Source organism: Lutjanus erythropterus, chromosome 19 (assembly GCF_056507025.1).
Source record: "Lutjanus erythropterus isolate fLutEry1 chromosome 19, fLutEry1.hap2, whole genome shotgun sequence".
Taxonomy (NCBI): Eukaryota; Metazoa; Chordata; class Actinopteri; order Lutjaniformes; family Lutjanidae; genus Lutjanus; species Lutjanus erythropterus.
This window is the reverse complement of record NC_139335.1, coordinates 23,683,157-23,695,873: the sequence shown is the minus strand read 5'-3', so window position 1 is coordinate 23,695,873 and position 12,717 is coordinate 23,683,157. Positions and strand designations below refer to the sequence as shown.

At 39.5% G+C, this 12,717-nt stretch overlaps 1 protein-coding gene across 2 annotated transcripts in view; it reads left to right on the top strand.

Moving 5' to 3' along the window:
• The window catches only part of myo15aa (myosin XVAa), a 41,130-nt gene extending 30,611 nt beyond the window's left edge, over positions 1 to 10,519 (top strand). For both annotated transcript variants that reach the window (XM_084743755.1, XM_084743754.1), the window contains exons 43-64: positions 1 to 76; positions 199 to 314; positions 1,336 to 1,454; positions 1,669 to 1,810; positions 2,643 to 2,754; positions 2,920 to 2,994; positions 4,012 to 4,214; positions 4,550 to 4,674; positions 4,761 to 4,824; positions 5,134 to 5,206; positions 5,381 to 5,454; positions 6,103 to 6,185; positions 6,298 to 6,428; positions 6,541 to 6,635; positions 6,872 to 6,949; positions 7,199 to 7,295; positions 7,411 to 7,571; positions 7,864 to 7,997; positions 8,139 to 8,272; positions 9,173 to 9,306; positions 9,698 to 9,838; positions 10,096 to 10,519. In XM_084743755.1, the coding sequence (XP_084599881.1) occupies positions 1 to 76; positions 199 to 314; positions 1,336 to 1,454; positions 1,669 to 1,810; positions 2,643 to 2,754; positions 2,920 to 2,994; positions 4,012 to 4,214; positions 4,550 to 4,674; positions 4,761 to 4,824; positions 5,134 to 5,206; positions 5,381 to 5,454; positions 6,103 to 6,185; positions 6,298 to 6,428; positions 6,541 to 6,635; positions 6,872 to 6,949; positions 7,199 to 7,295; positions 7,411 to 7,571; positions 7,864 to 7,997; positions 8,139 to 8,272; positions 9,173 to 9,306; positions 9,698 to 9,838; positions 10,096 to 10,197 (2,469 nt within the window). In that variant the 3' untranslated portion in view covers positions 10,198 to 10,519. The remainder of the gene's footprint in view (positions 77 to 198; positions 315 to 1,335; positions 1,455 to 1,668; positions 1,811 to 2,642; positions 2,755 to 2,919; positions 2,995 to 4,011; positions 4,215 to 4,549; positions 4,675 to 4,760; positions 4,825 to 5,133; positions 5,207 to 5,380; positions 5,455 to 6,102; positions 6,186 to 6,297; positions 6,429 to 6,540; positions 6,636 to 6,871; positions 6,950 to 7,198; positions 7,296 to 7,410; positions 7,572 to 7,863; positions 7,998 to 8,138; positions 8,273 to 9,172; positions 9,307 to 9,697; positions 9,839 to 10,095) is intronic.
• The last annotated feature ends 2,198 nt before the right edge of the window (positions 10,520 to 12,717 follow it).

Below are 12,717 nucleotides of genomic sequence, written 5' to 3'. Positions count from 1 at the left end.
GTTGTACATGACACGTTCTCTGAGGCCTGCATCCGTATCACCCACGAGGAGAGACAGAAGATGAAAGCTTTATTTGGTAAAAAAGAAACACGTATCCTTAAACAGTTTTACTCTGTGGGATAATAGTTCATAGACCCTACCTTTGACAGTATTTTTTAAGATCTGATCACTTTAAAATATTTTCTCTGTCTTTGACAGCTGAGAACAAAGTGGATCAGGTTTCAGGAACACATGATGAGAGCGTGAAGAAGAAAGTGGTCGCCATGGCCCGAGACTCATGGGATATTTACTTTTCCCGCCTCTTTCCAGCCTCTGTGAGTTCTTGTCTCTTTAAGTGCAGAATGAACCTGAAGCAGCTTCCTTTTTTTACTTGGTTAAATGGGCACTTGACCATTTTTATGTGTGCCTGTAGTTGTTATGGTTTTGTATTTGTCATTAGTTTTTATTGTTGGGTTTTTTTTTATTTTATTATTTTTAATTATTTATTTTAGGACTCTCAGGCAAGATTTAGTTCAAGACACTGGACAGGAAGTAAATACAAAACACATGAGGGAACACAATGACTCCAAAAACTCCAAAATTAAACAGAACAACAATCAAAACAATCAAGCAACAATCAAACAGAGATAAGGCAGTACTCGTTGCTAGCTGGCTGCTGATATATCAGGGCTACTGAAGTCTGGGTTTACCAAACCTACTCAAACTGCTAACACGATCCTTACAGAAGAACCAGAACCACAAAAGACATACAATGAAAAAACAAAACGGCAACAAAAATGATGGAAGCAGGAGTTTAAGTGGCTAGAACATGATACATCTAAGGATGTAATGTACTGCAGTGTGTGCTGCCAGTTTCCTCAACTAGCCCATTTTTCATCTGAAACACCACATCGCAATTCATGGGAAAGGTGGACAACGCATGTGTCACAGTCACGGAAAGCTGTGTTAAGTTCTGTTAAACTGCCTTTTCTCTTATGTTTCTACATAAGTTTACATTTGGGCCATCAGAAATGTGCTTTTGCCACCAAATTTATGGGTTTGGTGACCCTGGAGATAGTACTTTAAAATATTACTGTCTATCCCTGCCTGTATATTTTATTTTATTGTATTTTAGTTAGTTTTTTTAAGTACTCAATATTGTTTTGGTAAGTTAAAGTTTTTCTGAAGTCTTACTATAATGTTTATTCTAATCCAGTTTTAGTTTTTAGTCCAGTTTTGGTAACTTAAATTAACCTTGGCCTGGTTCCTGTGCTCAGTTTCGTGTGTGTGTGTGTGTGTGTGTGTGTGTGTGTGTGTGTGTGTGTGTGTGTGTGTGTGTGTGTGTGTGTGTTCCAGGGCAGTGTGGGGACAGGAGTACAGGTGCTGTCTGTGTCTCATAAAGGCATCAAGCTGCTGAAGATGGTGAGGAGCAGCTCTAATGCTCCAGACTACTTCAGAGTGCTGAGGCCCTACAGGTGATGCCTTTCAAATTGAAATTAGCCATCGATAGTTGCCTGTAAATGCAATTATGCCATCACGTAAGTTCAAGTTCAAATAAAATGCCATGAAAAGTTAGTAAGGTGACCTTTTCAACACCCTGTGTCCGGTGCTGCGGTGATTTCACTCCTTTCTCTTTCTCTGTAACTCCATATTTGACTTCCTGGTTTTTGCATATCGCTTCCTCCGCAGCTACTCGGACATCCTGTTTGTGTCAATTCCTTCTAAGAACATGCTGGAGTTCAACCTGACCAACGAGAAGCTGATCCTGTTCTCGGCCAAGGCCCCGCAGGTCAAACACATGATCGACTTCTTCCTCACGGAGCTGAAGAAGGTCAGAGGGTGTATGTGTGTGGGTGTGTGTCTGTGTGATATACAAAAAAAAAAAAAAGTAAGTAAAGTAAAAGTATTCTTCCAAAATTGCTCACAGTATTAGTTTTACTAATTATTACTTTTTAGCCATTGATGTTTAATGCATTACCAGTAGCACCCATTGAAACAAAAGGGGTTTCTGTGCCTCCAACTCTTCAGTCTAAATTAATCCTTTGTCTATATGTCCTGGTTTTCATGGCCCATTTGCAATCAGATGGCCTTATTGAGTCTGGGTGTTCTCTTAGACTCTGAACTAAACTTCACTACCCATATAAATAAGTTGACCAAGGTGGCATTTTTCCTCCTCAGAAATATTACCAAGGTACGGCCATTCCTGACTCAGTAAGATGCTGAAAAACTATTCATGCGTTTGCTTCAGGCAGAATGGACTACCTTAATGCTGTTCTTATTGGTCTTCCAAAAAAAAAAAAAAGTCCACTGGCTACAACTGATCCAAAATTCAGATGCTAGACTGTTAACAAAAACAGAGAGGAGAGTACATATCACTCCAGTTTTAGCCACTTTGCACTGGCTCATTGTGTTTTATGTTCCCCTAAAAACTCTTAGATCCTCTACTGCTGGCTATCTAAATACCCAAAACTCCACCAAAAAGAAAACTGGAGATGCAGCTTTATTCAGTTGTGCTCCCAAACTATGGAACAGCCTGCAGAAACATCAGGGCTCTAGTGAAGTGGAAGTTGAAGGGTGGAAGTTTATGCCTTAAACAACTTTTAATGGCTGAAGTTTGGGGATTTTTCAGCACATCAATGTCAAACATGTCGTGTCTCTGTCAGGACTCAGAGTACATGGTGGCAGTGAGGAACTACATTACTGAGGACAGGTCTCTGCTCAACTTCCACAAAGGGGACATCATCCGACTGCAGCACATGGATGGGCTCGAGGCTGGTGAGACGCACACACAAAAGCACACAAAACTTGCCCAGTGATATCTTTGTAGACCTGCTTTCTGCCTCTGTGAACCATGTACAGTATGTCTCTGCTTCTATGTGCCTTATGCCATGTGTGTCACGCTGTATGTGTGTGTATGTCCATGTGCGTGCGTGCGCTCAGGCAAACACTACGGCTGCATAGTGAGGAAGAAGGTCATGCTTCTGGAGGAGCTAAAGAGAGACACTCCTGAATTTGGTGGGTTTGGCATGGCTGTTACAGCCTGGTGGGATCTGTTGTGTGTGTATCTCTGAGTGTGTGTGTTTGCTGTGTGGTTTGGGTTTGAGTTTTTTTAGTTGAGCCTTAATGTCAATGTTCCTGGATGTTTTAAAGGAGAATTGAGGATTTACTTATTTTTGTTGACATAACCCTCTATGGTACAGTGTTGCCTTTAGGTACACTCACACAACACATCTTCCATTATGGTGTAAAAGAGGCAGGGGCCTATGGAAACCAGCTCTATCATCTCTCTCCACAGAAATGGTCTGAAAATGACTTTTTCTGTCATTTTGCAAGCTGGATGTACATTTTGCCTTGAAGTAACACTGTACCATGGATTCACGTGACATTTTTTGGTATTGTGTATTTAGATTTATAAACAAATTTAAGACAGGCTGTAAAATGCATTGATAACTATTTTATGTTATTTTAACACACAAGCAGTGAGCCAAAGATGACAGCAACACAACAAATGGTTGCAACATACTATATGTAAGAAAGGACATACACCAGGAAATTGAAAACAAGCATTTAAATATAAAACAAATAATTAAACACTGAAACTGGTAAGGTAATTGAACATTTTAAATGAGTATTATAATAAATTTGATCAAAGGTTAATTCCCTACCCTTATAGGATATGCACCCTGAAGTGTACCCTAGAAAATATTTCTTGAAAAATTCTTTCAGTTATATTTAATTGGTCTTTTCTTTATGATAAAATTTCTTAATTTCCAACTGGCATCATAATACATAATCCAGGGTTAAAACCTGAAAAACATGAACAGAGTATTTTTTAATTTTGTCCTGTTGGTTGGTCACAAAAAAAACATTTAAGTCATGATTTATGGCTTTTTCTGATTTGCATGCGTCAGTTGAGGTTTGTGTGACACATAGGCTTCTTCTCTTGCATATGAACCTTTTAGTGACTGTATCTCCTGTGTGTGTGTGTTATCATGTGCGTCTGTGTGTTTGTGTGTGTGTGTGTGTGTGCAGGCTGGCGGTTCGGGGCTGTGTACGGAAAATCAGGAGTTTTTCCCAGCGACTACGTCCGTCCTGTGGCTGCCCCGGATTTCCTGGTTCTTCCTGCTGATCGGGTGGAGCCTCGAGACAGGCAGGGACGAGTCGCTGCATCTGCTGCTATCGCAGTGGCGATGGGCTCTGCGGTAGCTGCCCATGAGCTTGACCTCTCCACAGAGGTGCAGACCAAAAAGTTGTTTAATTATGTTACAGCACAGTTTCTAATCTACTGTCCAACAAAGAAACATGATGCTTTGTCAGCTTCCACAGTACATCAGGAGAAAAAATAGAATAAGAATATCAGATTTCAGCATGAACTATACCCCCATATTATGATATCAGCTGCTGTTTATATGCAGTATATGTTGGTTTGCAGAAATGGAAATATTCTGTAGATAATTACATCTTTGGTGATTCTGTAAGTGGCACTGCTGCTTAGCTCTTTACTGCTGTGTGTGTGTGTGTGTGTGTGTGTGTGTGTGTGTGTGTGTGTGTGTGTGTGTGTGTGTATCAGGTAGTAAATGAGATGTATGGGGACAGTGTGAGCGTCGAACTGGATGAACTACCTCTGCACAGTGGCCAGTACCACATGGCTGAGTTTGCCAAGAAGTACTTCAGGGAGGCACAGAGGAACAGAAGGTCAGACACACAACATACATGTGTCTTCATTTTAAAAGTCTATAGTCAACTTTGGTTGCTGACTGCTGCCTGTATTTTGTCCACAGTGATCAGAAAGCCAAAAAGGGGAAGGAGGGAAGGGATCCTGTTGACATGGTCAAGTTCTCCAAGGTAAAAAAAAAAAAAGTGGCATCAATATCCCTCATACCTGTTAACACTGGGGTTTTAAAAAAAAGGGAAATATTACCCACCTCCCCTACCACTGTCCACATACTCAGTATATTTAGACCATTCACGTCTCACACAATAGATATAATGACTTTCATCAAATAAATCTGGCATGCTATGTCTACCTTGGACTTCTCCTTTATAAATGGGAGAACAGTGGGAGAGAAGGGTAAAATTCAGGAGAACCTTTATCTTAATTTCTAACTATATTGTGTACTATACTGATGATTTCTTTACACGTTTTCTTTCCAGTCTCCGATCCAGGAGTCTCTGATTGACTTCTCTGACAGTGGGATGAACAGAGTGGCTGCTGACATCTTTATAGGTGAGAGGAGAGTAGAGAGGAGGACTGGATACAGATAGGAGGTAGAAGAGGAAGGAAGGGAAGTGGTCAGTGGCTACAGATGCTGTTGTAAAAAAAAACTACTGGAAGTCAGATCAGATTTATGAGATAATTTGTATCAATGCTATTTCATGTTTACTGATTGCTTTTGTCCAGCCATAATGAAGTTCATGGGAGACTTCCCACTGAAGGGTCAGACTGAGCAGGACCTGGTCACCACTATACTGAAGGTACACACACAAAAAAACACACTGACTAGCACATATTTAATAGCCACATTAAATATTGAAGGTCCAGTGTGTCAGAAAATAAAATAAGATAAAATAATCCTTTATTAGTCCCACAATGGGGAAATTTGCTGTGTTACAGCAGTAAAAGGGGATAAATAGAAAATAGACAGGAGCATCAATAACAAGTAATAAATACAAGCAATATATAAAAATAAATATATTTTTTTTTAAAGTAGCCGTATAAACCAGAGGAAATACAAAAAATAGAACCAAAATAAACAACAGGAAATATAAAAATAGGAAACCATATGTAAATAATTATATGATAAATAATAATAAAAAGTAATTTAAAAAAGTAATAAACTAAGACTATTCCATACACAGTTACAAATTATTTTAGTAGCTTTAAATTATATTCATGATGATAAAATTTTAATGACAAAACACCTATTGTGAAATCTGCAAGCTCACCGCTAGATGCCGCTAAATCCTACACACTGGTCCTTTAAGATGAGAAAGGTCAACAATAAGCCTGGAACAAACCAGTATTTTTGTGTTTTAGAAGCTTAATTTAAATGTTTGTCCGTGTGTACATGTATATCTGCATCTTTGTCACATGTTCCTTCATGCATGTGCTCATAAATGTAGTTAAGCGGCGACCACGGCCTGATAAAAGACGAAGCATTCTGCCAGGTGATGAAGCAAGTTACTGCAAACACCAGCTCCAAACCGTAAGACTCTGCTACATTTTACATCACATACAGATTGACGACTTCATCAGCGTTAGCATTGCCATGGAGGTACTTAAATTTATAGCTGTGTGTGCTGAAATTTTTTGTTTAGGGACAGTTGTCAGAGAGGATGGAGGCTAATGTACATTTTGACGGCTTTTCATCGCTGCTCTGACGTTATGAAGCCATTTCTGTTGAAGTTCCTGCAGGATGCCTGTGCCAGCCCTGGGATGCAGTATCAAGGTAGACAATCCATCAACGACCAAACATATCTCACTCATAAATCCATCACTAACAGTCTGACGCTATTCTTCCTTTACCTAAGTACTGACTGGCTGCTGCTCTGAATTGACAGGAATTGCCAAGGCATGTGAGCAGAATCTGAGGAGGACTTATCAATATGGTGGACGCATACAGTATCCCAACAGCATGGAACTAAAAGCTATGCTGGTCAGTCTCTAATTCAGCAACACAGTCCTCTTAAATGGCTTATATATATATAGCTTGAAACGTGTTAACATACACACCAAACCAAAACTAACATCTGTCCTCCAATGGGTGTGGTATTAATACTCTTCTATTTAAGGCATCTGTCATGTTTAAGTGTTCGTTTAGCAGCTTGTTTTCAGTAACGTGCTGTTGTTAAGTCTTGTGACATTTCCCTCTGATTGGGTGTTCGTGTGCAGGCTGGGCGGAGCTCCAAGAGGCAGCTGTTCCTGCTGCCAGGTGGGATTGAAAGGCACTTGAAAATCAAGACGTGTTCTGTGAGTGCAACACACACACACACACACACACACACACACACACACACACACACACACACAGAGAGATTCATGTTTCCATCATTTCACAGGACATTACACTGACTTAAACTAGTTTCCTGGACCTCCTAACCCTGACCTCCTCAACCACAAGTCTTCAGAGAAACAATATTGTATCAGTTATGTAGAAAATCATCATGGTAGTTCAGCCTTATTAGCTGGTGTGATACTGACTGTAGCTTCTGCACATAGGTTGCTTTGGATGTCATCGAGGAGCTTTGCTATGAGATGGGACTACAAAGGATGGAGGCTTTGGATGAATATGCCGTCTTTTTGGTCACACACAGAGGTAACGAGGACCTTGCTTGTCATAGTGAAGATCTTACAGTGCCAGCACTAATGATATACAGCAATACGCTGCGGAGGGAAAGGTAGCTAACTGAAGTGTGTTTCTATTTGTGTAGGTCAGAACGTGCGTCCACTAAACAAGCGCGAGTACATCCTGGACATTGCGACAGAAGCAGAGCCAGTGGACGCCAACTACAGTCTGTGGTTCAGGAGAGTCATATGGAGTCTGCCTCTCAAGCTCGACAATGAACTTTATGTCACCATGCACTATAATCAGGTAGAGATCCACTGTAGGACCTAAAGATCACTGATGATCTGTTTCCACAGAGGTGTGACAGGTTGGGAAGTTTGTGAAATCTTGGCTCATATTAGTCTTGTGCAACTAGTTTTAGCCCATCAAATGGAGATGTAGTAGGTATTGCATCTATAGTTCCCATTGGAGAATTTCCGATTCCTGAGTCCCGCCTCTTTTGGAACCAATTTTTCACATTGCTGTATTGGTACCTTTGAATTTCTGTTCTATCACTGGCTGGCATCATTTGTCGTGACCCTCTGTGTCTCTGTCCAAGGTGTTGCCAGACTATCTGAAGGCCTTGCTGAGTGTGGTTCCACAGGGTAAAGCCAGTGACCAGCATCTGCAGCAGATTGCCAGACTGGCCGCCCTACAGCACCGTGCCAAGGACACCATCTACCTGCCCACCCTGTAAATACACAGGGACATTCACATGCAGCATTCAGTTACAACAGACCATTTGCTGAACACAACCACTAACATGAAAACTCACACTTAAGTCTTTACTCCCAGATTTATTTCCCTTTCTTGTGTGTTTGTGTGTGTTTCTAGCCGTGAGGTGCAGGAGAGTGTCCCCCCACCGTTCTATGGAAAACAGGGTTCACAGCCGTGGTTGAATATGACAACCCAACACATGCAGCAGGTGCAGCCCTTAAACCCACACCAGGCCCGTGCACAGTTCCTTGGTAAGACCCTGTGTGAGTGTTTGTATGTACAAAAAGACACAAATCCCAAATAATTGTTTTTAAACTTATCAACACTGCAGCAAAGTAGATCTTAGTAAATTGCGTTGGAAACTAATGACTACAATAATTGTTCCATTTGGAACCTCGGCTAGCTTTCTCCTTTCTTGTTTCCTGTACTTAGACATGCGGTAGGCTCCTCTAACTACCTAAGATAGTTAGTTACATCTGATTGCTAATCCACATAATTATCAACTAGCTAGTTAGCTAGCATTACGTAACCTAAAATGTGACTATGTATTGCTTTTATGGGTCCCCCAGCAACAACTTTTAACCATTTTCCTTAATTTGGTTTCTTTTCAACATAGAGGCAGGAACACCAATCCCTCTAGTCAGTATTTGAGTAATCTATTCTCAGGCAAGTGCAGAGAACGCTGTCTGACTCATCTCACCTTTTAAAGCTCATTTGTGCCCACCCCAATTAAAATCTTAAACAAAGTTGCTCCAGGCTGCAAGGGTTGTGCAACAACTGTGGTATCATTATGACTCATACTATTATTAAAGGCAACTATATGTGTACTGCAATTCAATCCAACACAAATTTGTCTACGAGGACAACAAAATATATCGTATCGTATCGTATCGTATCGTATCGTATCGTATTGTATTGCATCGTATCGTATCGTATAATAAGGATAGAGCTGACCTAGGTTCCGACAAGTACCAAGTTTGTTCAGCTATTATTGAAGCACAGTGCAAAAAGGGGTGGGACTTAGAAAGGGTCAGTTGTTATAGGCTACACTGACTTTTCATGTACATGTAAAGACGCTTCTGTAAAATAACTAACTCTTGTTTTAAATGTGCTGTCATATTAAAAGTAAGCCTGTGTGTGTTTTTTGCAAGGTCTGGTCAGTGCCTTCCCCATGTTCGGCTCCTCCTTCTTCTACATCCAGAGCTGTAGCTCCGCCTCCATCCAAGCCCCCTGCATCCTGGCTGTAAATTTGAATGGTCTGCACTTTCTCAACAAGGATACTCATGTATGTCACAGACACCCAATTACACACAAATGCAAACAGATCCAGTCCATGTAATGTTGCCTCCTTCACATTTCAGGACCTGCTGGCAAAAAATGCCAGTGGCAGCAGCTGATTGTGCGTAACAGCATGAAACTGAAGCAGGACTTTGCCCTATGAACAAAGCATGTGGCTCCCTCTGCTGGTTATTGTGTTTGCTGTCTTTTTCTGTCCATCCTTCCATTTTATTATTAAATAAAAGAGAGAAGACATGTAACATTTTCTAGATATTAAATCTTGTATTTTATTTATTTGACTTTTAATATTTGTCTGTCAGAGTATGTTTGAGTGGTATGGTGGTTTGTTCAATAATATTTTTGGTTGGTTTTATGTGTTTGTATGTGTGTGTGTATAGGAGGCCATGGTGCGTTTCCCTCTGAAAGAGGTCCAGTCAACTCGCACCCAAAGACCAACTTCTGGGTCCAGTTATCCATATGTGGAGATCATGATAGGAGACCTGCTCAACCAACGCATCACACAGCTACAGCTGGAGCAGGTATGTATGTGTGTGAAAGAGAGAAACACAGACAGAGAGACAGTGGATAAAAGAGGTCAAAATATGTACAGTATATGTCATGAACTTAACTCACTTTAAAAGTAGAATAAGTGGAATTTGTCCAAGCTCTTCATAAATAGTTTATTGTTGAGTCTAATTCCCACCACACACTTCTAGGGGGTCATAAGTGAGTTTTAAGAAAAATGCTGCATATTATGCCTTTAAAATACTGATGCTTTGTTCGTATGCATTTCCAGGGCCTGGAGCTGTGCCGTGTCATTGCCATGCACATGGAGAACATGTTGTCAGTCAGAGAAAAGAGACTCACTTTGCCACCAAGCGAAATCACCCTGCTATAGCACAAACATGCACACACAGAGAAATCACCCTTTATGCCTCATAAATGTAAACTGTATCTACCTCTATATTAAAAATAGAATATTTTCTGGTGAGTTCAGAAAATTACATCACTTTACTGTAATGCAGCCTTTCAAACCAGGAAAAGGCAACACTTATGCCATATCACTATACAACAATATCCAAAATCTAAGGCATCTAGTCTCATATCACAATATCGATATATACTCAATAAAAATAAAAACACACTTGTTTTTGCTCCCATGTTTCATGAGTTGAAGTAAAAGATCTAAGATGTCATCAGTGCACACAAAATATTTATTTCTCTCAAATTTTGTTCACGAATCAGTTCAAATCTGTGTTAGTGAACATGTGTCCTATAATCCATCCACCTGACAGGTGTGGCATGTAGAGATTATGACAGATTAGGACACAGCTGTTTTTGGACAGGTCACAATAAAGTCCTCTCTAAAATCTGCAATTTGATCTTTAATAAAGACATTTATGATTATGCCTGGAGGGACTCACAAAATTGCGTGATCAATGCTTGTCTGCAGCTAATCTCACAGACTACAGGACTTACCAGGCTACTTTTTTTGTGCATATTCATCACAACTGTGTGCTAAAGGACCTCTGAGATTCAGAGATTTCAAAAAATCTTTACAAAAACAGTCTTTTGCAGGCTCCACACCAGCGACAGCTGTGGCCTGAAGCATTATGTTTTTAGGTCATCTGATCCTTGTGAACATGATGTCTCAAGAACAACTTAAGTGAATTTCCTAAAAAATGTCCTCTTGGACTCAAGGATGATTTTGGTGGCCAAAGGTCATAGTTACATCAAAATGTTCAGCTCTTTATCAGTCCTCTGTTCTCCTCTGTGAAAAATAGTTGCTGAGTGAAGACAGCATTTTTCTGACTGGAAATTATTCTCTGGAATCACACATGTATGGTGATAACTCCCATTTCGCCAAAAAATACACAAAATACCTTTTATTAAATTCCTTCAAAGTTACAGGTCAATATAGTGGTAAGTTTCATATTAAGTTCCTTTAAAGTCTTCACCACATACACTATTTGAGACATTACAGTAGGTGCGTCACCATCTGTTGCCTGGCCAGAATCTGCACTGAACTATGACTATGTTACACAGGGCTACAGATATGCATTCGCCGTCTGTGATAAACCTGCACATTTTAGATTGTCCTTTTATTGTGACCAATCCAAGGCAAACATGCAATAATCACGCAGCATCTCTATATGCCTCACATGTTGGGTGGATGGATTATCTTGGCAATGGAGAAGTTGTCACTAACAGCTTTAAACAAACTTGTGAACAAAATGTGAGAGAAATAAACCCTTTGTGTGCAAAGAAAATGTCTTAGATCTTTTACTTCATCTTCAACTTCAGCATTTATATTTTAGTTGAATGTAAAAAAAATAAAAATAAAAAATTGAAAAGACTTGTAATTTTAAGGCCGCTGCCTTTGCTAGAGTTCTGAATCAAACCCTTAAGTTCTGAAATAAACTAAACAAAGTTTGCTGATCTATAACCTTTTGTTTAGATAATTTACTTTTCTTCTTTAAACATGAATCTTTGAGTTTTAGAAATCCAAAACAATTTTTATTTTGACAATCATTCACAGTGAGCTGTGAACCTGATTTGTCATTATTTGAGTGTTTGAAAATGTAATGGTTGCAATTGTAAATATTAAATTATTAACTATTTTTCTCTTCACATCACAGTGAGTTAACATCAATTTTTGAAATACTTTTTTGCTTTATTTAAAGGAAAAAGAAAATTATCTCAACAAAACTTTGTTTGGTAAAGCTTTTTACAAATACAGAGTTTGGGCTGGGCTCAAAACTCAAAAATCTATTGAAGTAAATAGCCTTGAAATTTCAACTTTTTTTAACAATGTAGCACAGATCTGTACCGTATACATCCTGTTCTAAACACACATATCACTGAGCTTAATGTATACATGTGTAGATGATGTGATGTAAGGGGGAACTGACAGTCAGACTTGGATAAATGTTCTTTCTCACTGAAACCATTATTGTTTGAACTTTTTAGCCAAATTTGTTTAAGATCTTGTCTGCCATGGTTGCTGTATGTATAAGGTTGAGATTATAATGGATGAAGCCTCTTTAATTTACTTTAATTTCCACACTAATGAGGACTTGTGTGATTTGATCCTGTGGCGACACTGAATTAGAATGTGGACTTGCGCTGAGAGTACGAGCCCCTGCTGTAGTTGGCTTTTTATAAAGAAACTGAAATGTGTGAATCTGAAACCACTGACTTATTCACTTTAACGTTAACAGATGCTTGTGGTTTGACATCTTTTTATTTAGGCCTGGGCCCACATGCAAGAGCAGCCTACATAAATAATTTGTGAACCCATGAGATTTTTTTTTTTTTTTTTTTTAATAAAGTTTCATCAGCATTTAAAATGAAAAGAAGAGAGGAAAGCCACAGGAACAGACCACAAATTCAATTAATGTTCTTATTTTCCTCTCTG